General features: G+C 48.1%; 1 protein-coding gene across 4 annotated transcripts; it reads left to right on the top strand.

The window, feature by feature from the left end:
- Positions 1 to 426: 426 nt before the first annotated feature.
- Positions 427 to 24,948, top strand: Plat (plasminogen activator, tissue type). Of its 4 annotated transcripts, none has more exons than XM_085680711.2 (15): positions 427 to 614; positions 11,170 to 11,257; positions 12,240 to 12,282; positions 13,421 to 13,534; positions 14,640 to 14,777; positions 15,126 to 15,236; positions 15,559 to 15,733; positions 16,573 to 16,664; positions 18,035 to 18,209; positions 19,091 to 19,176; positions 20,332 to 20,527; positions 20,646 to 20,782; positions 20,871 to 21,011; positions 22,280 to 22,443; positions 24,069 to 24,948. In XM_085680711.2, exons 2-15 carry the CDS (start codon positions 11,195 to 11,197, stop codon positions 24,225 to 24,227), a joined length of 1,794 nt encoding a protein of 597 aa, XP_085536837.2. In that variant the 5' UTR covers positions 427 to 614; positions 11,170 to 11,194; the 3' UTR covers positions 24,228 to 24,948. The 4 variants fall into 4 exon arrangements, with proteins under 4 accessions (XP_085536837.2, XP_048312291.3, XP_085536838.2 ...); XM_085680712.2 differs by lacking the exon at positions 427 to 614 and adding an exon at positions 638 to 790; XM_048456334.3 differs by lacking the exon at positions 13,421 to 13,534 and having other exon boundaries at positions 431 to 614.
- The last annotated feature ends 408 nt before the right edge of the window (positions 24,949 to 25,356 follow it).

The following is a 25,356-nucleotide window of genomic DNA, read 5'->3' as shown; positions in this document are numbered from 1 at the left end:
TGAGAAGAGGCGGGGAAGCGCCTCAGCCCAGGAGAGCGGCAGGTCAGAGGTATGGATAGCACCAACAGCCCTGACGTCATGTGCTTACTGTCCCAAGTCACTCCCAACCCGGCACAGCATCCGCGTGTCCGGAGGGGTAGTTACTTTTTCAAATTCCAGACGATGTCCCTAGTCGGGCGGGGTTGTTTAGAACTATAAACTCATGGTCAAGACAGGGGCTTAGAGTAGCCGGTCCTGAGAGTCCCTTTTAGGCCTTTGAGACCAGGATTTTAAAACAGGATGAATCTTAAGTCCCTTCCAACTCTGAAAATTCCTGTGATTCGATGACATCAGTACGGTGAATAATCAAGGTGGCGCCAAGCCAAGACTGGCTGTGCTCCTCTGCGCGTACTTCCTCCGCTCTTTAGAGACTGCACCATTGGCTCCTCAGTGGCCCGGTCCACCCGGCACCCACCGGCACAGCAGAAACCCGCCTACACAGAACCACTGGCCCCACCCCTCCTTCTCCCTTAAAATTGGCTTGAGCTGCTCAGGGAGACAGAGCCTGCGGGAACCCAGAGCTCAGCACTGAGAAGAAGCCCCTGCGAGGCTGGGAAAAGAAGCAAGAACTCGCGGTAAGCTGGATTTCTGCGCCTATCTAACAGCCGACCCCTCTTCTGTCTCTTGAAGTGTTTGGGGGTAAATTGAGCCAGCGAAGAAATGCGTAGTGGGAGCACAGACTTGTAATTCAGGCAGAAAGAGGACCAGCTAGCATCCACGTAAAACGGGGAGCTCTTTGCAATGTCTCCGGGTAAGCTGAAGCGGTTCCTAGAGAGAAAAGGAGAGAGAGAGAGAGAGAGAGAGAGAGAGAGAGAGAGAGAGAGAGAGAGAGAGAGAGAGAGAGAGAGAGAGAGAGACTAGGAGAGATGCGTTTCTTGCAGAAGTCGTGCTTGCAGTAAGGGGAGAAAGTAAAAAGAATGACTCGGGTTATTTGAACAGACATTGGGAGCGGCACTGACGGGCAGGATGACTTTCAGCTGCGTTGGAGAGCTGAGAGGGTCCTAGCGGGTGTGGTATGGCTGCCTTTTTCCTCCAGGGGAACCGCTAAGAAACGGGCTGGGCACCAGGGAGGGGGATTTGCCTGGACAGCACGATTAACTAGGCAGGAAGTGCTGGGTGGGAGAAGTCGGGACTTTTAGGAACCTCTCCTTACCACTTGGAGTCGGGATGCAAAACTGCCTCTGGTCCCCCGCCACTCATCAGCGGTTTGCCGGTCCGTTTGACCCCTTGCTCATCATGCACCAACGCCTTTGCTTTCTCATGCCGCAGCAGCAAAAGTCCAAAAGCTCTCGGGATTGTCTCGGGACCTTTGTTTTCCTAACCTCACAGAGACAGTGGGAGGACGCAGGGTGGGGGAGGGAAGAAAGTATGCAGAGCTCCCAGATAACCAAGGACAAACTTCAGTGCCGAGAAATGCAGTAGCAGCAATGGTTTAATTGGTGGTCAATTTGGAACAGTACAGTGGTCTTCCTCAGCGGATGATGGGGCAGGGGGCGGGGGAATAAGCAAAAAAGTGTGTATGTGTGTGTGTGTGTGTGTGTGTGTGTGTGTGTGTGTGTGGTGGAGGTGGGGGTTTACAATCCCCTGAGCACATCCCAAGTGCAACTGGAGAACACTTACTGGGAGACTACTCAGAGATTTTTTGCTGAGCTGCAGACCCTGGCCTATGCGGAATCAATCACTGCAGGTCAGTGGCATGCTGAGTGCAAACAGCCAGTGGGGGTTAAATCATATTCAATCCCAGACGGGTTACTGGAAACACTAAAGGGCAAATAGTTCCCTCTGGCCATCAGTTTATTCCGCCTAAAGTGTTCTCAGGAGAGCACCCCTCCCGCCACCCACCCAAACTGGAATAGGGCAAACTTTCCCGGACACCCCTAGATCATTTGGAGAGCCTCCTGAGAGATACACAGCAAGCAGCTTGTCTGCTTCCTCCCAGACTCAGGATGCTTGGTGCAGCCTGGAGGAGCCGAGGAGCATCCTTGTTTCTGGGAAGGCTTTGGGGAGCGATGAAAGGAAGGACTGCACACATTCAGCATGCTCAGTGAGCAGTGGGCTCAGCCAGGGGGCTAGAATGACTCACAGCGTCCTGCCGGGCTCATCCACTAGAAAGAAGGCTGTGAGTGTGGTTGTTTTCAGTCCGATGGGGGAGGCTGCAACATGGCTCATCGGCAGTGGGTTTAGCGCCATTCAAAACGTACAATTCCCACACTTCTCTGAGACACCAAGTCTCCATGAAGGAGGGCCTTTTGCGGTCTGAGTTGAACTAGTCAGTGCAATCTGACTTCTTGGCAACTGTGATCTATTGTCTCAGAAGAGTTTTTTTTTTTTTGTCTTGTTTTTTTTTTTTTTGCTTCTCTGTTTTCTCTGAGTGATTTCAGCTCTGGTCTGGTAAAAAATCGGGTCATGAAGAACTGGAATATTCTGTTGATTTCTTTTTGGGGGCTATTCACTTTGGACATACTGGCAGAAAATTCTGCATGAAGTGACTAAAAACACAGAAATCGAGAATGAATGCCAGCTTTGAGCTAGCCATGTGACGGGTCTCACTTCAAACCCAATCAGACTGCTGATGACACAGATTTATAGACAATTAGAGCTAGAGTCTGGGCTGTAGCTTAGGTGGCAGTGTGTTCACCCAGCATGGGAGTCTTTAGGCTACACTCCCAGTACCACATAAGCTGGTTGAGGTGGCGAACACTTCTAATCCCTGATACTCAGGAGATGGGGGGGGGGGGGCAAGAAGATCAGAAGTTCAAGGCTAGCCTGGGATACAACGAAATCTTATCGAAAGAAAGAAAGAATGAATGAAAGAAAGAAAGAAAAAGAAAGATAAGAGGGGGTGGAGGGGGAGGAAAGGAAGGAAAGAAAAAGAAAATTGCAAGTCGAGATTCTCAAAGCCTTGGTTAAGCACCATTGTCTTCTAACACTGGCCCAGCTGTCTACTTTCACCTTGCGTGGGAGACAAGCTTTTATAGACAGGAGTGCAAGGCAAGATTAAACTAAATTCCTGGTTCCTGGAAGAGAGAACGAAGCAGTTTGCTGGTCATGGAGCACTCGCTCCTCTGGCATGTTTGAAGGGGCAGCTCAGGAGAGCGGTGTCAGCACAGCCCAGGAGACATGAGCCAGCTGTTCTCCATGCAGCAATTGAAGAACTAGGTATCCTTAGCAGTGTCTGACATGCCACTGGCCTAGATTCTGGGGGTGACCTGTGATTGACAGGTCTGACTGAGGTATACAGACTGTGTGATGCTCCTGACACACATCAGAGGCCTCTAGAATTTTCTTTGGGGATTGACCTAGAAGACCTAAGTCCACCTGAAGCCTCTGAACTGATCAGTGCAAGGTTAGGCTGGCCCCACACGCTGTAGACATTTGTGCTGAAAGTCTCTTTATGTGGGAGCAAATGTTCTGTGAGCTTACACCTAAGGATTAAGGGCTCCACACAGAAGCAGTGAGACGTGTCAACTGCTAATTCCAAATTCCCAAAGAGTTTCAGGGGCCCTGTTGTGTGGTGTGAATTGGCCTAAAAAAGACAAATAAGAAAGCAGATTAAAGGCAGGTTACAGGATCTCACTGGGCTTCCAGGAAATAAAGGCTTCTGTTCACACTGCTGACTACTGATGGGCATGACATTCCTATCATTTGTCATATGAGCCAGGAACATTTGTTATTAACCCCTGAAACCATTAGGACCTCAGAGAGCCTCCTCCTCTTTATCAGTAGTTTCAAGCAATTTGAGCTCCTGTTGATGAGGGCATTCATTCCTAAGTGCGGTGCACACCCGCCATGCCTCAGGCATCCAGGATCTGTATCTGTTACTTCTCTAGCTTTCAGAAATATATAAATAAGATGGAAAGGTCATTAGGAAGCCCAGAAAACTAAGACTTGGAGAATCAACATTGCCCACCCACCCAGATCTGTAAGTGGCAGTTGGGGGTGTGTGTGTGTGGGGGGTCTAAGTTGAGAGTTCAAGGGTCGTGTTTGTTGCCTGGAGAAATACTAGCTCTCTTTGAGCACTTTAAGAATGTTATGTAGGGCTGGGTTGTAGCTCAGTGGTTGAGCACGTGCTTAGCATGTGCAAGGCTCTGGGTGCGACCAAGTGTTGCAGCAGACAATAAGCAGGGAGCTCAGAGACTGGGGTAGCTCAGGAGGCAGGTGTCAGTCCCCAAGCGACCACCACCTCAGGGAGTGTCTGGGAAGTTCTGCCTCGGTTTCATATCTGCGAAGCGAGTTACGCCATCTTAAGTGATTAATGAGCTGACAGTGCTTTAAAAACCCAAAGCCAGACAAGGGACAGGCATTAAGATCCCTGCTGAGTAAGTGGGGATCCTCTTCATCCATGCATGGGTCTCGGTACTGCTGTTACTTTCTGGAAAGGCTGGTAACCTTCAGATTCCTTCACGGAGTGGCTCAATGAGCACTTCTGATCGCAACCTGGTTCAAAAGTGTTAACATCTGGAGGCAGACTGGGGAATTACCAAATTATCTCACGGTCAATTCACTGCACCTGGGTAGGACGGGGCTTTCTTTAGGGAGTGGAAGCAGCCTGGGAGCTTAGATGGATACTGGACACCCTTTGTTCAGTCTCCAGCTTTGCAGTGAGCGTGGCATGGCACGGACTGGCTGAGCGCGCCTTTCCTTCGGCGGGCTATGAGGTCATTAAAGCGGGTTGCTTTGGTTTTTATCCAAAGACGATGCAGGATACACTTCCTAAACCCACAAGCAACACGTGCTTACTTCTTCCAACAACCAGGCCACCTGGTAGGAGGTAGAGCAGGAGAGACAAGATGGCTGCTGCAGATCTTCCCTAGGCGAATTCCACGTAGCTTAGGCACAAGTCATACCTGTGCGCAAAAAAAGCTACACCTACCCTATGGTGCTATTCAGCTTTTGCCTCTTTGTAATGGGTCAAATTATATCAAGAGGCAGACTCTTCCAGGCACTTGGGAGATGAACTGATGAGTTCAGGGTTAGCCTCAGTTACCTCTGTTACATAGCAAATTTAAGGCTGGCTTTTGTCACATGAGATCCTGTATCGAAACACACACACACACACACACTCACACAGACAGAGACAGAGATATCAAAACACACAATACAGACAGACAGAGAGATAGAGACACACACAGAGACAGAGAGGGAGAGAGGGAGGAAGGGAGGGAGGGAGAAAAGGGGAAAATCTCTTTTGTTCTTGTAAAGAGCTCTGTTCATAATTGAAAAGAGAAAGTAAGCATTTGACCTGTGGAAAGTTACTTTTTTGCAAAGTTAAAATTTCTTTTGAAAACCACATTTATTTGTTTATTCCTCTGTGTGTGTGTGTGTGTGTGTGTGTGTGTGTGTGTGTGTGTGTGTACATGTGTGCATGCACACATGCACGCGCACACCCTGGGGTCAGAAAACAACTTCCAGGAGTTGATTCTCTTCTCCACTGTGTGGGTCTCTGGGCTTGAACTCAGGTCTTCGTTGCCTTAACCTGCTGAAACATCTCTAGAGTTCCTTATTGGCTGGCAGGTTTTTGAAAAATAGTTTGTCAGGGTGTGGTGATGCATGCCTATCATACAGGCAGCCAGCAAACAAACACAGGAAGGTCAAAACTTCAAGACCGGCCTGAAGGCTACCGCAAGTTCTAAGCCAGCCTGGGCTGCCTAGGGATAGCCTGTCTAAAGGAGAACAGCAACAAAGGCCAAGACTGAGGCCCCAGAAAGAGAAAAAAACCAACAAGGGCTGGGAATGTGGGTCAAGGGCAGAGCCCAGATTGCTCAGCTCGCTTATTAAATCACCAGTTCACTTACTCCCTGCAAAGGTGCGCTGTCTCTACTGGGACAAGGAAAGGTAAGCCGTTTTTCTTTTCTTTCAAGTCAGGGTCTCTGTGTGACTGGACCTCGCTAGGGAGCCCAGGTTGGCCTCAAAGTTGTTGCAGTCCTTCCCCCTGGGTCACTAAGTGCTAGGGTCCTGGGTGTGTGCCACCAGGCCAGGCTCCAAGGGGGCTGCTGTGGTAACCCGCTGCCCTTTTCTAGACCCGCTTCGAATTAAAACACCTCACCTCATCTCTTTATCTGTTTTAGAAACATGTCTGTGATGTTGCAGGGGTTCTGGAGACTTCTCATTGATTGGCTTTCTGGGCTGTGGTGGTGGAAGTGTGGCTTCAAGGCCGTGTGTTATTTTAGAGTTATTGTTAGTTATTTTAGAAGCTGAGGCTCTGACTCAGATCTCCGAGGAATTAATTAATCGTAGGCATGGCCATAAGAACTTGGAGTGTTCTCAGCAAAGACGGAAGCAGTGCAACCTAGCACACAGCACAAAATTGGGCAGCAGTGTGGCTTCCTTCCCAGCAGCCTTTCCCTGGCAGGCTCTTCTAACCTGCTGGCTCCCTTGCTCAAGAATAAAGCGCAAGTCCTCCAGGGCACCAACATTTAAATGAAAATGGTGTCGCTTGCACACACAATCTCAGACTAAATGTAGTTTCTTTATTGTCAATCACTTTCCCATATATAAAGAGCAAAAGCACTTTATCCATTTACAGGAGCGTCACTACCTACGTTACAACAGATGCCCCTGCTGTGGGTGGGAGGGGAGAGAAAGACCCTAGCTCTGCAGGGAGACTCCAAAAGTCTAGCCACTGGGTTTTGCTCTGCTCATCTTCTGTCTCGATTTGGCGAGCAGCGCCACTGTTCATCTTTCCATTCAGCCACTTTTCCTTTCCGTGAGTGAGTTATTAAATTCCTTCCTGAGAGCAGATTTTGTTGGGGAAAAGATGGCTGAGTGAGGGATATAAAGAGGACAGAGCCATAAAAGGGCCCTAAGGGCATGTCACCGGCTTTTCCCAAAGCTTTCTGGCAATCTCTTTATTGCTATCCCAGTGGCTTTGTCCAATCGAAATCTAGCTGTTACTGCCTGGCATTCACCAAGCACTGTGTCCCCACGTGGCATGCTTCAGATACAATCTCCACTCTCTCAACAACTTCTTGATTCTTGGAGACAGTCCATCGCCAAGGACAGCCAGCTTATAGCAGGGCCCCCATCTTCTTCCCTTTAGCCTATTCTTTGCAGATGAAGGGCAGGCAATTAACAGTGTCCTGGCTGCTGCTGCTGCTGATAGATCTGCACCTGGCATGCAGGCAGAAAGGACTGAGTTGTCCATGAGATGAACACGTATTTCAGAAGAAGATTCGACTGACAGATGTAGATGAGTGGGTCACACACCACATGAGAATGCCTGTCACCACCACACTTCCTGAGAGACTAGACCGAGCTTTATTGGCAAAACCACATGCCCCACATTTTCTAATTTATGTAGAAGCTATGCCAACTTGCCAAGTCCTGGGCCTGCTGCACTATCGCTAAAGAAAGTGCTTTGCTCTAATCCATGAAGTTCAGTTTTCTCCAAGGGTGGGCCTGCCATGGCTGGGACTGTGAGACTTTGAAGATGACAGGACTCATAGCCATTCTACCACCCCGTATCCAGGGACAACAGACCAACAAAAGCTAAGATAGACATCTTCTCGGCCTTCCCGCTCCCTTCCTTTCTATTTATTCCTTCTGTCTAGTCCTTCCTTCCCTTCCTCTCTCCACCCCTCCCTCCCTTCCCTCTTTTTCCTTGCTTACTATTTGTTTTGTTTTATTTTAGTTCTTTACTAATACTGGGAAATTACTATATATACAATATGAAGAGAACACAGGAAAAATTTATGCATTCATATTCAAAAAGCAAGCCTCGGATATATCCCTTAAACCCCACACTTGGGCACCCATGAACACCTCTGGTGGGTGCCCAGAGTCTATGGAGTCAAACCCTCACCCTCTGGACTTTGAGTCTAGGTCCACACTTCTACTGGCTACTTTATCTTTTGTCCCAGCAGTGCCTGTGACCGCTACACCAACATTTTCCACAAACTCAAACCGAGTTTCCACCTTTTCCTCCCCCTTTCTCTTGCTTTGGGGCTGCACTGTTTTTCATCTAGCATGTGACTAACTTCCCTGTCATCCTCTTCTGCCACGTGACTGATCCAGCAGCTTGCTAGGACTGCCTCTATGGAGCGTGGAAAGAGTTATTTAATGCTTATATGCAATTCATCTTCAGTGGCTCAAGGCCCAGCAAGGCCACAAGCCCAGATACAGAAAGTGGCAAGTCCTCAACGTCTGAGCGCCTGTCCCTCTTGTGGAGGAGGGGCTTACTATGATGCAGTGCAGCTGTTGGAGTCTTCCCAGTCAGCCCTGTCTGTGAGCTCCACCTCATTAGCTGCTGTCCCTTCTGTCCTGGGGTCCAGAGAAAGAGCTGGCCTCTTGGGGAGAGGAGAGTGTGCATATGCATCAGCCAGGCACATTTGACTCTGGAATTGTCTGATATCTAGAGAACCTTGAGTCAGCTGGGCATGGTAGAAAATTCCTGCCATCCCAGTGCGGTAGTTTGGATGAGAATGACCCCCGAAGATTCATATTTGAGTGCTTGGTCTAAAACAGGTGGAACTGTTTGGGAAGGTTAGGGGGTGTGGCCTTGTTGCAGAAGGCGTGTCACTGGAGGTGGGCCTTGAGGTTTAAAAACCCCACACTGTTCCCAGTTAGCTCCCACCTCCCCCTCTGCTTCAGGCCAAGCCAGCTTGCTGCCATGGTCCCTGCTGAACTCACTCTCTAAACTGTAAGCAATCCCCCAGTTAAATGTTTCCTTTTCTAAGTTCCCTTTGGCTTGGTACTGTATCCCTTCACAGTAAGAAAAGTAACCAAGTATTTCAGATGCTAAAGCAGCACTGGACCATTTCCCTGGCATCAAGACAGAACCGGCTACATAGTTAAGATCCTATCTCAAAACCACAAAAGCAATGCCTGTAACTTAGTCGATATCTAAAAAGAAGATTCTGAAAGCCCTTGGATGGGCTGATTGGTGTGAAAAGAAGAGGGGCTGACTCACTGAATCACATTTGCAAAAATGTTCAGTTTCTTTCTGTCCTTAGGCCACCAGGAAATAAAAGCAGGAACGTATCTACAGTTAATTCTACTGACATAGAATTAACCCTGAGTTGAAGTAAGATTTTTGGGAAACTGGGAAAGGAAAATGATTCAAGATTCCACCTGCCTGTTCTTGTGGCCTCCATGGCCACTTCCTTCTGGAACTGCCCAAAACAGAAAGGTGCTACAACCCAGCTGACCCTCCAGGGAACAGAGGCTTCCACAGCCCCCAGACACCTCTGCTAGGGGCGGGACAAGTAGAGTGAAGATCCTGGGGGCCCTTCGACCCCTGCCATGGAGAACAGACATGGAGGGTGGGTCCGGAGGGACCGGACTCCTTGTGAGCCACCGCCTGCCCTTTCTCACATCCCAGTACTTGCCCTCTCTCCCCCACAGCTTTTGTTCCCTGCTCTGGGTCTCTGGACTTCCTCCTCTGAGCTGGACACTCCCTGCACAGCGGCTATTCTCCCTCCTCGGCAGTTGCCATTATTCCAACATACACTTTCTTCTTCTCTTTCTTTCTGTGTCTGTCTGTCTTTCTTTCTTCCTTCCTTTCTTTCTTTCTTTCTTTCTTTCTTTCTTTCTTTCTTTCTTTCTGTCTTTCTTTTTCTTTTGGTTTTTTGAGACAGGGTTTCTCTGTAGCTTTGGAGCCTGGTCTGGAACTAGCTCTTGTAGACCAGGCTGGCCTCGAACTCACAGAGGTCTACCTGCCTCTGCCTCCCAAGTGCTGAGATTAAAGGCTTGTGCCACCTTCACTATAGCTCTCTACTCCCTCCCTGCAGCCCCAGATGAAGGCAGCAGGCAGCAGTCTCCCAGCTCAGCCTTCCTTTCTGTTTTCATCTAAACTGAAGGGATCTTGAGGCACGTGAAGGGGCTAGGTGGCAATCCTGAAAGAAAGTCAGTTCTTTTCAGAAAGCAGAGGGTGGAGAGCCAGCTGCAGGCTGGATGGGATGGGATCCTGGTGACTTCGGAGCCAGTGGGTTGTGGGGGCCTGAGTGGCTGGGGTGGGAATCAGGGTTGTTATGACTGGAGGGACATGAGTCAGGGGAAGGAAAGTCCTGCTTTGATGCTTTGAACGGAGGAGTGAGAGGGCTTGCCAGACCACAAAAGAACCGGGCCAGCTAACCTGCTTTCAGTCACCAAAAGCAGAAGGCATGGAGGAAGGCAAGTGGAAACTGGACGGGGGTGTCAAGGGAGATATGAGTCCAGTGACCAACAACAGAGTGCCCCTGTCCCTGGAGCTCTGCTCGTCACCAGATCTGTAAGTCTACACAAAAGGAGACAGAGACCGCGAAGGGAACCGGGGCCAACATGGAGGGAGCCTTCCCTTTGATTGAAGAGGAAACCACACCTCAGAAGTAGCATTGTCCATTACAATTACCAAAGCTGAGGCATCCAAGGCAGGTGCCCTGGCACCATGATGAGCCAGTGATAAAATCCCTACAACTGTTTCTGAGACAGTCAGAGAGGAAAATTTGTGACTCCTGCCTCGCTCATCCCAGGACAGGGATTCCTTTCAACCCACAGGAATCTTTGGGGGAAAACATTTTCTATCAGCAACCCTTATCGATCTGCAGATAACTGCGCAAGCAAAATGTGGTGTAACCAAACAATGGAATATTATTCAGCCTCTAAAAGGGCAGGGATTCTACAGCGTGGATGACCTTTCTTGACATCATGCTTATGACTGCGCCCATAAAGAAGGACAGACACTGTGTGATTCCATGTGTATGATGCATCCAATGTAGTCAAAATCACAGACACAGAGAGTAGAAAGTGGCCAGGGGTTGGAAGAGCAAAGAGCCATTTATGAATGGCTAAAGCGTTTCATTTTTCACTGGGATAAAGTTCTAGAAATGGGTGTTGAGATGAGTGCATGACAGTGCGTATGTGTTTAATGCCACTGCGGTGAATATTTCATAATTAAGGTGGTAAATTTAATGCTACCTGTACATATTTTCTCTCCATGCTTACACACAACACACATCTATATCTATCCATATCTATATATCTATATAGACAGACAGACAGATAGATGTGTGTAAAATCTTCCAGACATTGTCTCTAAGAGTCAATGCTGAAAGGGTCCCCTGAAATAAAGTCACAGGGTCCTGAATTTTCTATGGTTCTTTGCCCTCCCACATCACATGTGTAACTGCTTTTTTTTTTTCTTCTAAAACTTAGGGACACAGAAGAAACAAGGAGCAAGATGAAGACAGAGCTGTTGTGGGTACTGCTGCTTTGTGGAATGGTCTTCACATTGCCTGGTCAGGTGGGTCCACCTCCTCGCCTCACCCCATTGGGCCACCAAGCTGAAGATGTTCATGGTGCGACCCAATGTTCATGCTTCCCCCAAGCACCTGTCAGGTTGGGAGAAGTTCCCAGGAATGGTCACAGACATATAGCACACACTCCCAGCAGCAGAATGCGAGCATGTCTCTGACCGAAAAGTTCTTAATGCCACTTCTGTGCTTTTGACCGTCTTCTTTAGAGCCATTTTGGTAAAGAATGTGTGCAAGAGTATATGGTAGCGCACATTTGCAACCCCGCCAGCGAGGAAGGTGATCACATCTTTGACATGAACATAGGCTTTAGAGAACCAAGGGCTGGGGTAAAGGTCAGCGATGAAGAGCTCGCATAGGGCCAGGCTTATGGTCCCCAGCCCAGGGGAAAATATGTATTTGAATACATCCATAGTGTACTAAGTAAAGACAGGCATTAGGAACAACCGAAGTATGGGGACAGAAGCTGTATCCACTTTTCAAAACCTCGCTTCCACACGGGGCACTGTATAAGGCCAAATGGGCAACACTTGGGCACGAGATTTTTAGAGAATAGAGCATCCCTTGGCTGCATAAAGGATGCAAGGAGCTGCAGCCTTCCCACCCATTCTGGAGCCCGCTATCCCTACGCCACTACTTAAATTTAAAATGACCTAAACAGAGTTGGAATTTCGGTTCATCGGTCACACTAGCTACATTCTAAGCAGCCTGTGGCCACGTGGGATTAGTGACTACCTCATTGGACAACACAAATCGGTAGCATTTCTGCTGTGCCCGGAGCTCTTCTGGGTGGCACTGGGTTTGTAGAAAGAGCAGAGACTTAACAAGACAGTAAGAAAATGGCGCTCTTCCTGGGTCACTTACCTGAAGGGGGCGCTCCTGAGCAGGTGGCTCCTGATTGGTCGTCAGGGAAGACTCGGGTTGGTCTTCGCAGCCTGCGCTGACTCCTCCTCCATCCTGATCTCTTTGCAGGGAGTGCACCACAGGTTTAGAAGAGGAGCCCGATCTTACAAAGGTGAGAGGTGCATGGGGAGGCAGGCCCAGGTCTCCCAATGCTTTTGACTGTCAGGGGATTCTTCTTCACCCAGTACCCGCTGGCAGGATGATTATGAGTTCTTTCCGGGTGCCTTTGTGGAAATGCCTGCTTACTCACCATTTAGTTAGCTGGAGCCTGTAGCCCAGTTCCCAGGGAAACCTAATCAGGCTGTCCCCGGGGTTAATAAAGCTTGTGACATATGGGTGGTACGTGTCTGTAATCCCAGCACTTGGGAGGCTGAGGCAGGAGGATCGTGGATTCAAGGCCATTCTGGGCTGCACAAGACCCTGTCTCCACAAGGTTCAAAGTATTAGATACAGACATGAGAAAATAGCCATAAAGGAGTAGACACCTCACCGCGAACCCGGGAACACATAGCTGCCCGCTCCTCTAGGTAGCCCTGAACTGTGGGCTCACCAGTGCCCATTCAACCTCAGCTACCATCCCCATGTTTCCATTGCTTCCTGCTGGCAAAATCCGGATAGCTGACCTGGGCCACCCCATAGATGCTTTGGAAGGAGATTTTCTGTGAGTTTATATGAGTTATATTTTATATGAGTTGATTCTAGAAAGCAATCTAAGAGGAGCAAAGAACGTCCACAACTGACTGCCTTGACTTGAAATCAAGACCTCTAAGTCCAGCTTCAGGTCCCTATCCACACCTCTGTTTCTGTCTCTCACCCCCTCCCTCTTTCTCACCCCTTCACTCCCTCTCTCCCCATCTCTCTGTCTCTCACCTCTTTGCCTTTCTATATTCCCCTCCCTCTCCCTTCCCCTCACTCTTTCTCTGGTGGAGGTGAGGAGGCGCCAGACCTTTCTCTCCATCTCATTTTATTTTCTTTCTTTTTAATTTTTTATTTTATGATATTTTGTTTGCTTGTTTTTGGAGACAGAGTCTCATTATACATCCCAGCCCGGACTGGGATTGGCCGTGTAACTAATGAAGGCCTCAAACTCAGGAGCAATCCTCCTGTCTCAGCCTCCTAAGTGCCGAGATGACAGACTCTACCACCACACGGAGCTTTGGAACACTGCTTTAAACTCCGGAGAACAAATAAAGGGGTTCGGTGTCCCGAGACTGTCTCTTGTGGTGCTTTTGAACTCCTGTTTTTGGTAGAGAAGGGCACCGGAGCAGAGGCCAGGCGTCTGCAGAAGGAAGCAGCTCCACTCCTGTCGCTCCTGACGTGGCCTAAGAGGAGAGCCTGGCTCCAGCTGAGATGCTGTCCCTCCTGTAGGTCTAGCCTCCTCTTTGTGGATAACCGCTCTCTCCTGGGTGGGGCTTATCTGTCCTGCAAGGTTCTGTTGCTACTGTATCTATCTGTCCTGCAAGGCTCTGTTGTTACTGTATCTATCTGTCCTGCAAGGCTCTGTTGTTACTAGAAGCCAAGATGATTGTAGGCTTGGGAAAGTAACAGGAGACATTTAGAATCTGGAGCCTCAGGTCCTCTATCTTTGTCCCTTCAGCTTGAAGAAGAATAGAATTCCTTTGGTGTCGACTGGTGTTTTGGGTGTACACTGCATGAATAATATACCTCGGCGGAGTCAGTGTCTGTCGCAAAGGAGGCAGACAACACACAGGCGGAGGTGCTGGTTCTCACCCTGTTTACAGTTACCCCTTGGTCCAATCAATACTGTTTTAGAAAAGCAGTTGCTAAATGCCTGCTCAATTTTCATTACATGAAAAATACTATTGAAAGTAGCACATTTTCTGACAAACATAGGTGCCAGTTTCCCTAACTTTAGCCCAAAATCTTTTCTGAATGGAGAAATCTACCCAATGAATTAGAAACCCTGGTAGTCACTCACTCAGAGAGGTATCCTTTCCGCTGAGTTTTGTTGGTTTGCTTGCTTTGTTTTGTTTTGCTTTTCAAGACAGGGTTTCTCTGTGTAGCCCTGACTGTTCTGCAACTTGCTCTGTAGACCAGGCTGGCCCTAAAGCCAGAGATCAGCCTACCTTTGTCTCCTGAGTGCTGAGATTAAAGACGTGCGCTCTCCACCTTACTTTTGACTGGTTACAGTGGGAAAATAGACTATTACTTCATATAACTTTGTTTTCATAATCAAATTGTCTCAAAACAAAGGTTCCTCCAAGGAAGAGAATCATAATAAAAAACATTCTACTTAAAAAAATAGTAACTATTGCTATTGTCATCATATTTCTAAGGGGGACACTGTAGATCATGGTCACCCAGATCTTCTGGGGTTGGTCGCAGACCTCATGACAGAGCTATAGAGCTACAGAGAGTTCACTGTGTGTTGTAAACAGGTCAGGAACAATGAGGCTGTCCCCTCTTCTTGAGTCTGTCTTGACAAGACAAGCCTGTTCTGTATTGCAGTGACCTGCAGAGATGAGCAAACACAGACAACGTACCAGCAGTATCAATCATGGCTGCGCCCCATGCTCAGAAGCAATCGAGTGGAATACTGCCGCTGCATTGGTGGCTCGGCGCAATGTCACTCAGTGCCTGTCCGAAGTACGTACCAGCTTTTCATGGAGGCCTTGCACTTGAGCCAGGGCTCAGGGCCCAAACCCTTCCTTTGTGGTTCCTAGCATATTCAGGTCTTCAGCATGTTTTGGGTGTACTCTGTCCAGGAAGAGGTGAAAGCACTCCAGAAAACTGAGGTGGAAGAGAGCCTTGGCTTGTCTAGCCTCGGTGTCCACATATGTAAAGTGGGAAATAATATGCCTACTTTGTAGTTGATATTGGGGCTAGTGGTATCTGGAACAGGGGCGACATACCCAACATGGTTGCAATTTTAATTTCTGTATTCTTGGAGCTGCTTTGAAAGTAGCTAAGGGTTTCCTTGTTTCTGCTCGACAGGTTGCAGTGAACCAAGATGCTTCAATGGGGGTACCTGTCACCAGGCTTTGTATTCCTCTGACTTTGTCTGCCAGTGCCCTGATGGATTTGTTGGGAAACGTTGTGATGTAGGTGAGCACTTTGGTGGGTGGGTGTGAGCTGTTCTGACATTCTGCCGCTCCGACGGGCCGGACCAGGAAGGGAGAGGAAATGTGTGCTGGAGGGAAGGGTTCAGGAGAGGAGAGATGTAGTCGTTTAGGGAACGACACTGTTGGGCCAAGGGGACAGAGCCTGACGTGTCAATGCACAGTCTAGCTTGGCCACAGTGATGCGAGTGACCCTGTCCACCCAGCTCACTGCGGGCTCCAGTGCCTTCAGCGGTGAGCCTGCTCCGCTGTGCTGCGACAAGGCAGAGTTCCCTTGAGAGCCTGTTGGTGTCCCTTTTGTCAATCAGATACCAGAGCAACGTGCTTTAAGAACCAGGGCATCACCTACAGGGGCACGTGGAGCACAGCAGAAAATGGGGCTGAATGCATCAACTGGAATAGTAGTGTTCTGACCCTGAAGCGTTATAATGCAAGGAGACCGGATGCCATCAAGCTGGGCCTTGGGAATCACAATTACTGCAGGTGAGCGGCGTCTTCCACAGTAGGATGTGTGTGTGTGTGAGTGTGTGTGTGTGTGTGTGTGTGTGTGTGTGTGTGTGTGGTGTCTGATATGAACATTACATTCAGAGGAAGACCTGGCCAACCAGAAAAGCAGAGCTGATGACCCTTAGACAGCTAGATAGATAATTAGATAGCTATATAAATACATAAATGCATACATAGATAATGTGTAGATGGGTAGAAAGATGATAAACACATATGCGTAGGAAGATAAATAGACGATAGCAATAGATTTATCAATGCATTCCTATGTCAGTGATTGTGAGATTGACACATAGATGGTAGATAGGGAGGTAGGTAGATAGAAGAGGTTGATTTGAAGGTATCACTTTATATTGTTGTGTAGACATCTGAGTCTCTAATCGTAGGGCAGCACTCAGGCAGGAATCGCTGTCTTGACGTTCTTGGGCCTTAAACTGACTAAACAAAGGGCACCCTCCTTGTCTGGGATAATTCAAACTCAATTGATTGTGGCTGTTGGCCACAGTTACAAAATGTCTTTATAGCAGTGCTTGGATCGCTGTTGAATTCCATGCCTGCGACTATAGGTCAGCTGTGTTGACACACGGACAGTTATTGTGCACCCTTGTCAACTTGGCACCCTTACACGCTTCCTTATAACGTGCTTAATCCCCCCAATAAAGAGCACAGTGGAGTCAGATTTCTGCCTGACATGGTAAAACTTGACAGCGTTCAACCCAAGATGCACTAGCCCTGACCCAAAAGCATGCCTAGTCCTTGGTCCGGGAGGGGAGGCTTCCTGCTCAACCCTCAATGATCCTTCCTCGCTGGTTTTTCAGAAACCCAGACCGAGACTCCAAGCCCTGGTGCTATGTGTTTAAGGCGGGAAAGTATACCTCGGAGTTCTGCAGCACACCAGCTTGCCCTAAGGGTAAGTGACAGCTACCCTGCGCCTTCCCCTGCAGTATCCCCGAGGGAGAAGCATCTGGAACTGTAAATCTAACAGTCTCTCATACCCAGAAAGGAGCAGGCTAGGAGGTAGTTTTGGCTGCAGAGTGAAGCGCATCACAAGGCTACATCCTCACCCAGCTTGTCGTCCAGTTCCCTAACCCCCGTCAGCATCCTCATCTGTAAAGCATAGAAGGCAGCTGAACCCATGGTTTCTAGTCCTTTCATTTTTGAGATGATAACCACATCATTTTCTCCTTTCCTTTCCTGTCTCCAAACCCTCCTGTATACATTTTGTTGCTCTTTTTAAAATCCATGGCCTCTTTTTTCATTAATTGTTGTTACATGCACATATATATTACTATATATAATTCATATATGTATATGTGTATATATATATTCCTAACATTAGATACTTGTATGTATATTTTTCAAGGCTGTTTGGTATTGACAACCAATTGGCGTGTTCTTCCCTGGGGAAGACTGTATTCCCCATTCTCAGCATTCCTTATTTGCCTGTAGTTCTCTGTGCAGGGTTGAAGCCTTGTGGACTTTCTCCCATCTGCTTGGCAGGTCTGTTGTCATTCTTGTCTAGGCAGTCATGTTGGTGAGACTTGATGAGTGGATTCTCTGACATCACTAGGAGATGCATTCTTACAGCAAACTCCTGGACCCTCTGGCTCTTAAACAGTCCTTCCACCCCTTCTTCCGAAGTGATTGCCAAGCCTTAGGTGCAGTGTTTGTATACACTGGGACTGGCCTCCACAACCCTTCATTTGGATTGGTTGGGGTTTTCTTTCTGTAACAATCTCTCCATCTGTTCTGAAGAGAAGTTTCCCTGGTGAGGTGTCAGGACTACACTTACCTCTGGATATAAGGACAAATATTTAGAACGTAGTTAGGGATTGTGCTGGTTTAATAAAATGATAATTATAGGCTTCCCTCCAAGGTCCATGACTTCAATAGCCCTGGGTAGTTGGCTGGGTTTCCAGTACCAGGCATGGTTTCTCTTGCTGATCCCTTCCTCATCTGGTCAATATTAGGGTTCAAGGATCAAGATAACTTTACAGGTACTGCTCAAATAGAGTGAAGTAGAGAGACAAACATGTCAGTTTCACACAGAGGGGAAAAAGGGCAGGATGCAGCAAAAAGCTGAGGAAGCAGGACTGCCAGTGTGGTCCCATTGCAGCATCCTGGTTCCCTCATCATGGGCTATAACCTCTCTAACACCTTCACAGCATCTCCCAGCACCATTATCACTGGCGGGACACACCTCTTCCTGCTGAACCTTTACAACCTGCTCCACCAACATTTAACCACTGTGGCTTAACCTTGAGATGTATTCTGTTCCAGGACAGAGTGAGGACTGTTACGTTGGGAAAGGGTTAACCTATCGTGGCACCCACAGCCTCACCACATCCAGGGCCTCCTGCCTCCCGTGGGATTCCAAGATCCTGATGCGCAAGAGCTACACAGCATGGAGAACGGACTCACAGGCACTCGGCCTGGGCAGACATAATTATTGCCGGTATGTAGCCATGAGCTAAGGGAGCCTGGGTGAGCAGGTGGGAGAAGATTCAATGTTAAGCATTGCATAAAAGATAATGAGCAATGTCTAGACAAACCTGTTAGTTTTCTATGAGTAGACTTATTTCTTAATATATAAACCTTTTTTTTTTAATTTTTAAAGATTTACTTGGGCTGGAGAGATAGCTCAGAGGTTAAGAGCACTGACTGCTCTTCCAGTGGTCTTGAGTTCAATTCCCAGCAACCACATGGTGGATCACAGTCATCTGTAATGAGATCTGGTGCCCTCTTCTGGCCTGCAAGCATACAGACAGACAGAACACTGTATATATAATAAATAAATAAATCTTAAAAAAAAAAGACTTACTTATGTATATGGTACACTGTCTGAAAAGTACACTTGCATGCCAGAAGAGGGCATCAGATCCCATTAGAGATAGTTGTGAGCCACCATGTGGTTGCTGGGAATTGAACTCAGGACTGTTGGAAGAGCTGCCAATGCTTTTAACCACTGAGCCATCTCTCCAGCCCTAGATTTATTTTTTAAGAAGCATGATAACATCAGTTTTGTTATTTTGGGCGGGAGTGGAGTATGTGTGTACTTGTTAGTGTGGGTATATGCACATTCATGAAGGTATATGTATACATGCATAGATGTGTGTGTAGCTTAGGATTGACATCAGTGTCTTTTTCTTATCAATCTCTACCTTTATCTTTCGAGTCAGAGTCTTTTACTGAATTTGAAGCTGATCTGTTAGACTATGCTGACCAATGCACTTCTGAGACCTGTCCTGGCTTCTTGGTTCCGCCATGGGCCTACCTAACCTCCTTCTAGTCCTGAGATGTGACTGTCGCTGAAACTCTCCAATTCTTATTTTACAGGAATCCAGACGGGGATGCCAAGCCTTGGTGTCATGTGCTGAAGGACGGAAAGCTGACGTGGGAGTACTGTGATGTGCCCCCATGCTGTAAGAGCAACTTCACCACCCTCTTCTCCCAGGCTCACCCTGACACTCATTTCTCTGACCCCTCCTGTGTCTTCACCACTGTCTTAGCTTCTATAGCTTCTGGACCCCCAGGAAGGCCAGGCCTTTGGGGCAGGGGGTTGCATGACTGAAGCCCTGGTAGACAATCATACTCGTCCAGATCTGGGAGATGATAGGGAGGGACAGAAAGGAAGACCAATCTCTTCAAAGGCAACAGGCTCCAACTTTTCTCTCTGGCCAGGTGGTGACAATCCTGGTGACCGTGAAGAGAAAGAGGTCTCACATTGTGGCTCCTTAGATAACAGTTGTGACATTTCTCCGGTAGCCTGGAGCCGGGGAGACGTCAGTGTCCCTCTGTTCTAAAATGCCCTCGGAAGTCATGTGACCCACCAAGTTCTGTGCACTTCCACATCCCCGTGGAGCCCCTTTAACACAGGGGAGCTGAGTTCCTAACAGAGGACGGGAGACAAAAATCCCCAACATGAAAGTTTGGTTTGGAAATTACCCAAGAATAAATGATTGCTCAGTTCCCACGAGCACACAGATATAAGCCAGAGTGTTCTTCAAAGAACAAACTCTAATTGGAAAGTAAGACATAAACTGAGCTCCTAGCCGAGGCCGTTTGTGATGGGTTCGTCTCAGGAAGTCCACAAGGGCCTCCAAGGCTACGGTGTTAATGAGAGCCTTGTGATGCCGTGGAACTTGACTTGGCTGAGTAGCTGGAAAAGCAAAGGGTTCTCAGAAGGAAGTCTGCAAGACTGCATGATGTCTTAAACCAAGAAATCGCTCTAGGCGAGATTGGAAGGAGCAGGGTACGGAAGAGAGAGCCTGCTTTTGGAGTCGGGCAGACTCGGGTTCTAACCCCCGTGTCACTATGACCTTCAGTGAGAGTTTCCCTGCCTTCCTGCAATCCAGGATTGGGAAGGATAAAGATACCCGTGTATAATATTAGGCAAATCACTATAGAAACAAAGGAAAGCTGTGGCTCTCGTCGTCATTAAAACAGTTAAACCCTTTCCTGTCAGCATGCTCCAGGGCAGCAGCCAGCGGAAATCAAGGCTCTGTGGTGGGTTCTCTCAGCCTTGTGCCCACACTACAGGTCTGACCCCGCCCTCTTCTCTCTGCTTTCCTCTCCAGCCACCTGTGGCCTGCGGCAGTACAAACAGCCTCAGTATCGAATTAAAGGCGGACTGTTCACAGACATCACCTCGCACCCTTGGCAGGCCGCCATCTTTGTCAAGAACAAGAGGGCTCCGGGAGAGAGGTTCCTGTGTGGAGGAGTGCTGATCGGTTCCTGCTGGGTGCTGTCTGCGGCCCACTGCTTCCAGGAGAGGTATGGACTTCTCATTCTCCAAGGCTCTGGAGCCAGCCCATGGGAGTCACTCACTTGGCAAAACCCAGGAGTAATTCTTTAAAAATTGCAAAACACCCTCATGCTGTTTTCCTGCCAGGTTTCCCACCCAGCATGTTAAAGTGGTCTTGGGCAGAACATACCGCGTGGTTCCCAGAGAAGCGGAGCAGACATTTGAGATTGAGAAATATGTAATCCATAAGGAATTTGATGATGACACTTACGACAACGACATTGGTAAGAGGCCATTCTAGTCATACGCCCTGCTTTCTCAGCCCGGTCCCTCCCCACACTGGGTCACCCATCACCTTTCTCTTGCCACCAGCGTTACTGCAGCTGAGGTCAGATTCCAAACAGTGTGCCCAGGAGAGCAGCTCTGTCAGCACCGCCTGCCTTCCTGACCCCAACCTGCAGCTTCCTGACTGGACAGAGTGTGAGTTGTCCGGCTACGGCAAGCATGAGCAATGTAAGTGGAAGGAAGCCTTGGTCCCCTCCTTATCTATTGTGTGGTCATCAGGCAGATGGAGGGGAGGCGGTCACACAATGTTACTGGTCCCAGTTCTGGCATGACATAGAAAAGTGCAGGTGAAGACTGCCTGTCTGTATGATGGGAAGCTACTGCCTGCTTCCTGGCATTACGGGGACACTATGTGTGGATCCCGGAAAGTCGGGACAGGGAAGTGCTCTGAAGAGCTTTGTAGTCCAGTGGAGACAGGGAGGAAGGGTGAAAATGTGTGTGTGTTCGTAGACGCTACAGTTGTACAGGCTGAGCTTGTACCCCGAACTTGCATCTGGCTTAGCTGTGGGACCCTGGATGGGTCATTCTGCTTTCTAACAATGTCAACAAATACGAGATAAATTAACCTGAAGACAGAAAAGGTTTGTTTGTGCTCATGGGTTTGGAAGTTTCAGACCGTGGTCAGTTGGCCCAGTCTGTGGTATTGTGGCAAAGCCATATGTCATAGGAGGCGCCCATAGGTGTGGGGCCTTGCACCCCAGCGTTAACACACAAGCGTATGGAGAAGAGGGAGAGTCTGGGTCTCAATATCCCAGCCACAGTCGTAACTTCCTTCTCCCAGAGCCACTTCTTAAATGGTCTGCCATCTCCAAAGAGCACCACGGGTCTAGCCTTCAACACATGTGGCCTTTGAGGGAATGATTATCCAAGCCAGATGTGTATTTTTGTATTATTTTATGAAAGGTGCCTCATGATGTTTCCTATAGTGGTTCCCAACTTGCAATCCCAGTGTCCCGGGATTACAGGTGTGGACCATCAGATTGAGCTTAAACACTTTAAAAAAAATGGTTTTTTTAATTACCAAAGCCTCAGTTTCCTCACCACCAACGTAGAAAGAAACAGGGCAGGCTCCCTGATTAAACTATCAGGAATAAATGATAGGATGCCCGATTAAATCGATGGTTCTCTCTGGGGGAGATTTCACCACCCAGGCCGTGACTGGCAGTGTCTGGAATCCTTGTGGTCGTGGTGCCACACGTCTGGCTGAAGACTGCCAAACATGTGTGGGATACGGGACACTCTTCGTGATGGATAACTATGTAGTCCAGCTGTCAGCGGTGCTGCTGAGACACGTGACCTCACCTTAGAGACAGTAAAACATGGCGCGTGTCATAGGAGACAGTCTGTTTTGGGTCAGCTGGAAAGTTTAGCTTTCTCTCTCCAAAAGGCTTGTGAGTGATGCTTAGATCCTAAGCCACCCAGACCTTCTCTTTCAGCGTCTCCTTTCTTCTCTGAGCGGCTGAAGGAGGCTCATGTGAGGCTGTACCCATCGAGCCGCTGCACATCACAGAATTTGTTCAATAAAACCGTCACAGACAACATGCTGTGTGCCGGAGACACCCGAAGTGGAGGCAGCCAAGACCTCCACGATGCATGTCAGGTAAACGCCATGGATGCCTCAGCATTCTGAGTCCTCTTCTGTGCCCTGGCAACAGGTTCTTCAGCAGCGGGGAGAGAGAGAGCCACGGTGGAGGGTGTGACGCTGGGATTCGAAAGTGGAGCTTCAAAGACGAAAATGGCAAAGGCCCAAGCTCCTCAAACTTAAGACATCTGAACTGGGGGTTGGAGAGATGGCTCTGCGGGTTAAGAACACTTGCTACTCCTCCAGAGGACCCCAGTTCAATTCCCAACACCCACATGGCAGTTCACATCTGTCCAGTTCCAGGGCTTCTGACACCCTCACACCAGACACCCATGCAGACAAAACACCAAAATAAATTATAAGGAAGGAAGAAAGGAAGGAAGGAAGGAAGGAAGGAAGGAAGGAAGGAAGGAAGGAAGGAAGGAAGGAAGGAAAGGAAAATCTAAACTGCAGGAATTTTTTCTGGTTTGTGGACAGGAAGCTAGTGTGGGATTTCCCTGTGAGCCCTATTGAAATGATAGATAAAGCAACATAATTAAATATTTGACTTCTGAAGGTGTTGGAGAAGTTGGGCCTGTTCTTTAGGATGAGGAAAGACACCCCCCTGGGATGCTAGATATGGACAGGATGTGAGAAAGAATTCTCAAAGTTCAGCTTCAGCCTGGGAAGCAGTTTTAGGTCCTCAGTATCAAGTCCTCTCTGAACTTGGTACTCACATTTCCTGATTACTAAGTTGAGAGGAGCAAATGCTGATGTTAACACCCAGATAATAACCAGCACAGAGTAACCTCTGACATGAACACCCGGATAGTCACCAGTACAGAACAATTGCAGACATGAACACCCGGATAGTCACCAGCACAGAGCAATTGCAGACATGAACACCCGGATAGTCACCAGCACAGAGCAACCGCTGACATTAACACCTGGATAGTCACCATAGTTCACTGAGGCCATATAACTAAATTAGTAGCCGATTCCAAATCAGATTTTATCTATCTATTTATTTATGAGGCGGATCTCATTATATAGTCCTGCTGGCCTGGGACTCTATGTAGAAGAGGCTGACCTTAAATTCACAGAGAGCCACCTGTCTCTTTTTCCTAAGCGTTGGAGTTAAAGGTATGCACCACCATGTCACCCACTCCAATCAATGCTATAAAACTTGAGCGGTTTTGGTTTTTGTTTTCTGGGTGCTAAGAATGGAGTTCTTGGCTTTTTTTACATGGCAGGTCACTGCTCTACTGAGAAGCCACACCCCATTTCTGAACAGTTATCTTAAGTCTGTGGTTTTGGGAGTTTAGTGGTTATTTATTTATTTTTTTGAGACAACACCTCATTCACTGTCTGCTCCCTGGGTGGCATGTTCCCATTTGTAGCCCAGGCTGGCCTTGAACTCAGAAATCCACCTCCCTCTGCCTTTTGAATGCTATGATTAAAGGCATGTGCTACCATGCCAGGCTCTTAATGCTATTTTACCAGATTTAAGATATGGCCAAATCTATAGCCTCAAGTCTGCCTCCCTGAGCCAAGTAACCCCTGAGGGCTACTACCTTCGTACTACAAATAGCAACCCGAATTTTCTTCCAGATGTTCTGTCATGTGTACAAACAACTAATCCATGCATCTATGCTCTTCCACAGGGTGACTCGGGAGGACCGCTGGTATGCATGATCAATAAACACATGACCTTGGTTGGCATTATCAGCTGGGGCATTGGCTGTGGGCAGAAGGATGTCCCTGGGGTGTATACAAAGGTGACTAATTACATAGACTGGATTCAAGACAACATGAAGCAATGACCCAGGAAACCCAGCTCCTTGGATCCGAAGAAGGACCTGCCTTCCTCTTCTATAGAAAACACGCCTAAAAGGCCAAGTGTCCTTTATACTGTCATCTTCATGAACTGCCACTTGGCAGAGGGACAGAGGGTCTGTAGGGGAGGACATAGCATTTACCTTTGATAGGTACTTCACAATTCGTAAGTTTTCAAGAATGAAGGTCTGACTTTAGGATAAATTCTGTCTGATGAGACAATGGGAAAATGTCAATCTCCCGTAACTCCAGGATTTAAAAGAGAAAGGTCGACCAAAGTCCATCGTGCTGGCCCACCATTTTGTACACTGGACCACAAGACACAAGACCATGTCTCGACAGTAAAACACCACTTGATCTTTCAGGAAAGTTTGCATTAGGGACAAGAATGCATATTTATAGTTACAAGAGGGTCAAGAGATGGAGGGGTTGGCTGGCCAGATCCCAGCCCCATAAAACCCTTGACATCCAGTGTCCCCCACCCCCTGCCCACCCTTCAACTCTTGGGAGGTATTCTTTTATATACACTGTAAATCTTTCTTTTAAACGTTATCGATGGTTGGGAGAACTGTGTGATTTTAATAACTGATGAAGTAGCATTAGCATATTTTATATATTAATCTATTTTACGTTTTTACTTTGTTATTATAACTTTGTATTATACTGTAATTAAATAATAAATCCAAAGGTATTTTTCACACTTTCCAAGTGGTGTGCATTCATGGCTTATTTGTGGTCAGGTTTTTGTTTTTGAGTCAGTTGAAAGACTTCCTCTCATTCTGTCCCGCTTACCCCAAATCAATATGCTGGATGCCACCAACCGTAGAAATGGGGTGGGGAGAGCTGGCACTCACAGGAGGCACTCACAGAATGCAAGCAGAACGGAGCCAGTCCCGGCACAGCAGAGACCTCCCTGGAACTCAGTTGTGACAGTGGAAAGATCATCAGGAAAAGCAGGATTCAGAAGGGTTTTCACACAATGGGTAACACTGGGTTAGTGGGCAGCTGCAGGAAGGCCAGTCAGTCCTGAGACAGCCCCCCCACCCAGTTTCACGATTGCCACAACAAAGACTTGGCGGCCAAAGAGTCAGTAGAATACAGGGAATGGGCGATAGT

This window comes from Myodes glareolus, chromosome 23, assembly GCF_982192425.1.
Source record: "Myodes glareolus chromosome 23, mMyoGla1.1, whole genome shotgun sequence".
Lineage (NCBI taxonomy): Eukaryota > Metazoa > Chordata > Mammalia > Rodentia > Cricetidae > Myodes > Myodes glareolus.
The sequence above is the reverse complement of the archived record's forward strand: the minus strand, read 5'-3'. Positions and strand labels throughout refer to the sequence as shown.

What these genes read in the sequence shown, in the direction of transcription:
- Plat (XM_085680711.2), top strand. Translation starts at nt 11,195, where the DNA reads ATGAAGACAGAGCTGTTGTGGGTACTGCTGCTTTGTGGAATGGTCTTC. An exon ending in CACACCAGCTTGCCCTAAGG is followed by an intron (nt 16,665 to 18,034) that starts GTAAGTGACAGC and finishes ATTCTGTTCCAG; the next exon opens with GACAGAGTGAGGACTGTTAC. An exon ending in CTGTGATGTGCCCCCATGCT is followed by an intron (nt 19,177 to 20,331) that starts GTAAGAGCAACT and finishes TTTCCTCTCCAG; the next exon opens with CCACCTGTGGCCTGCGGCAG.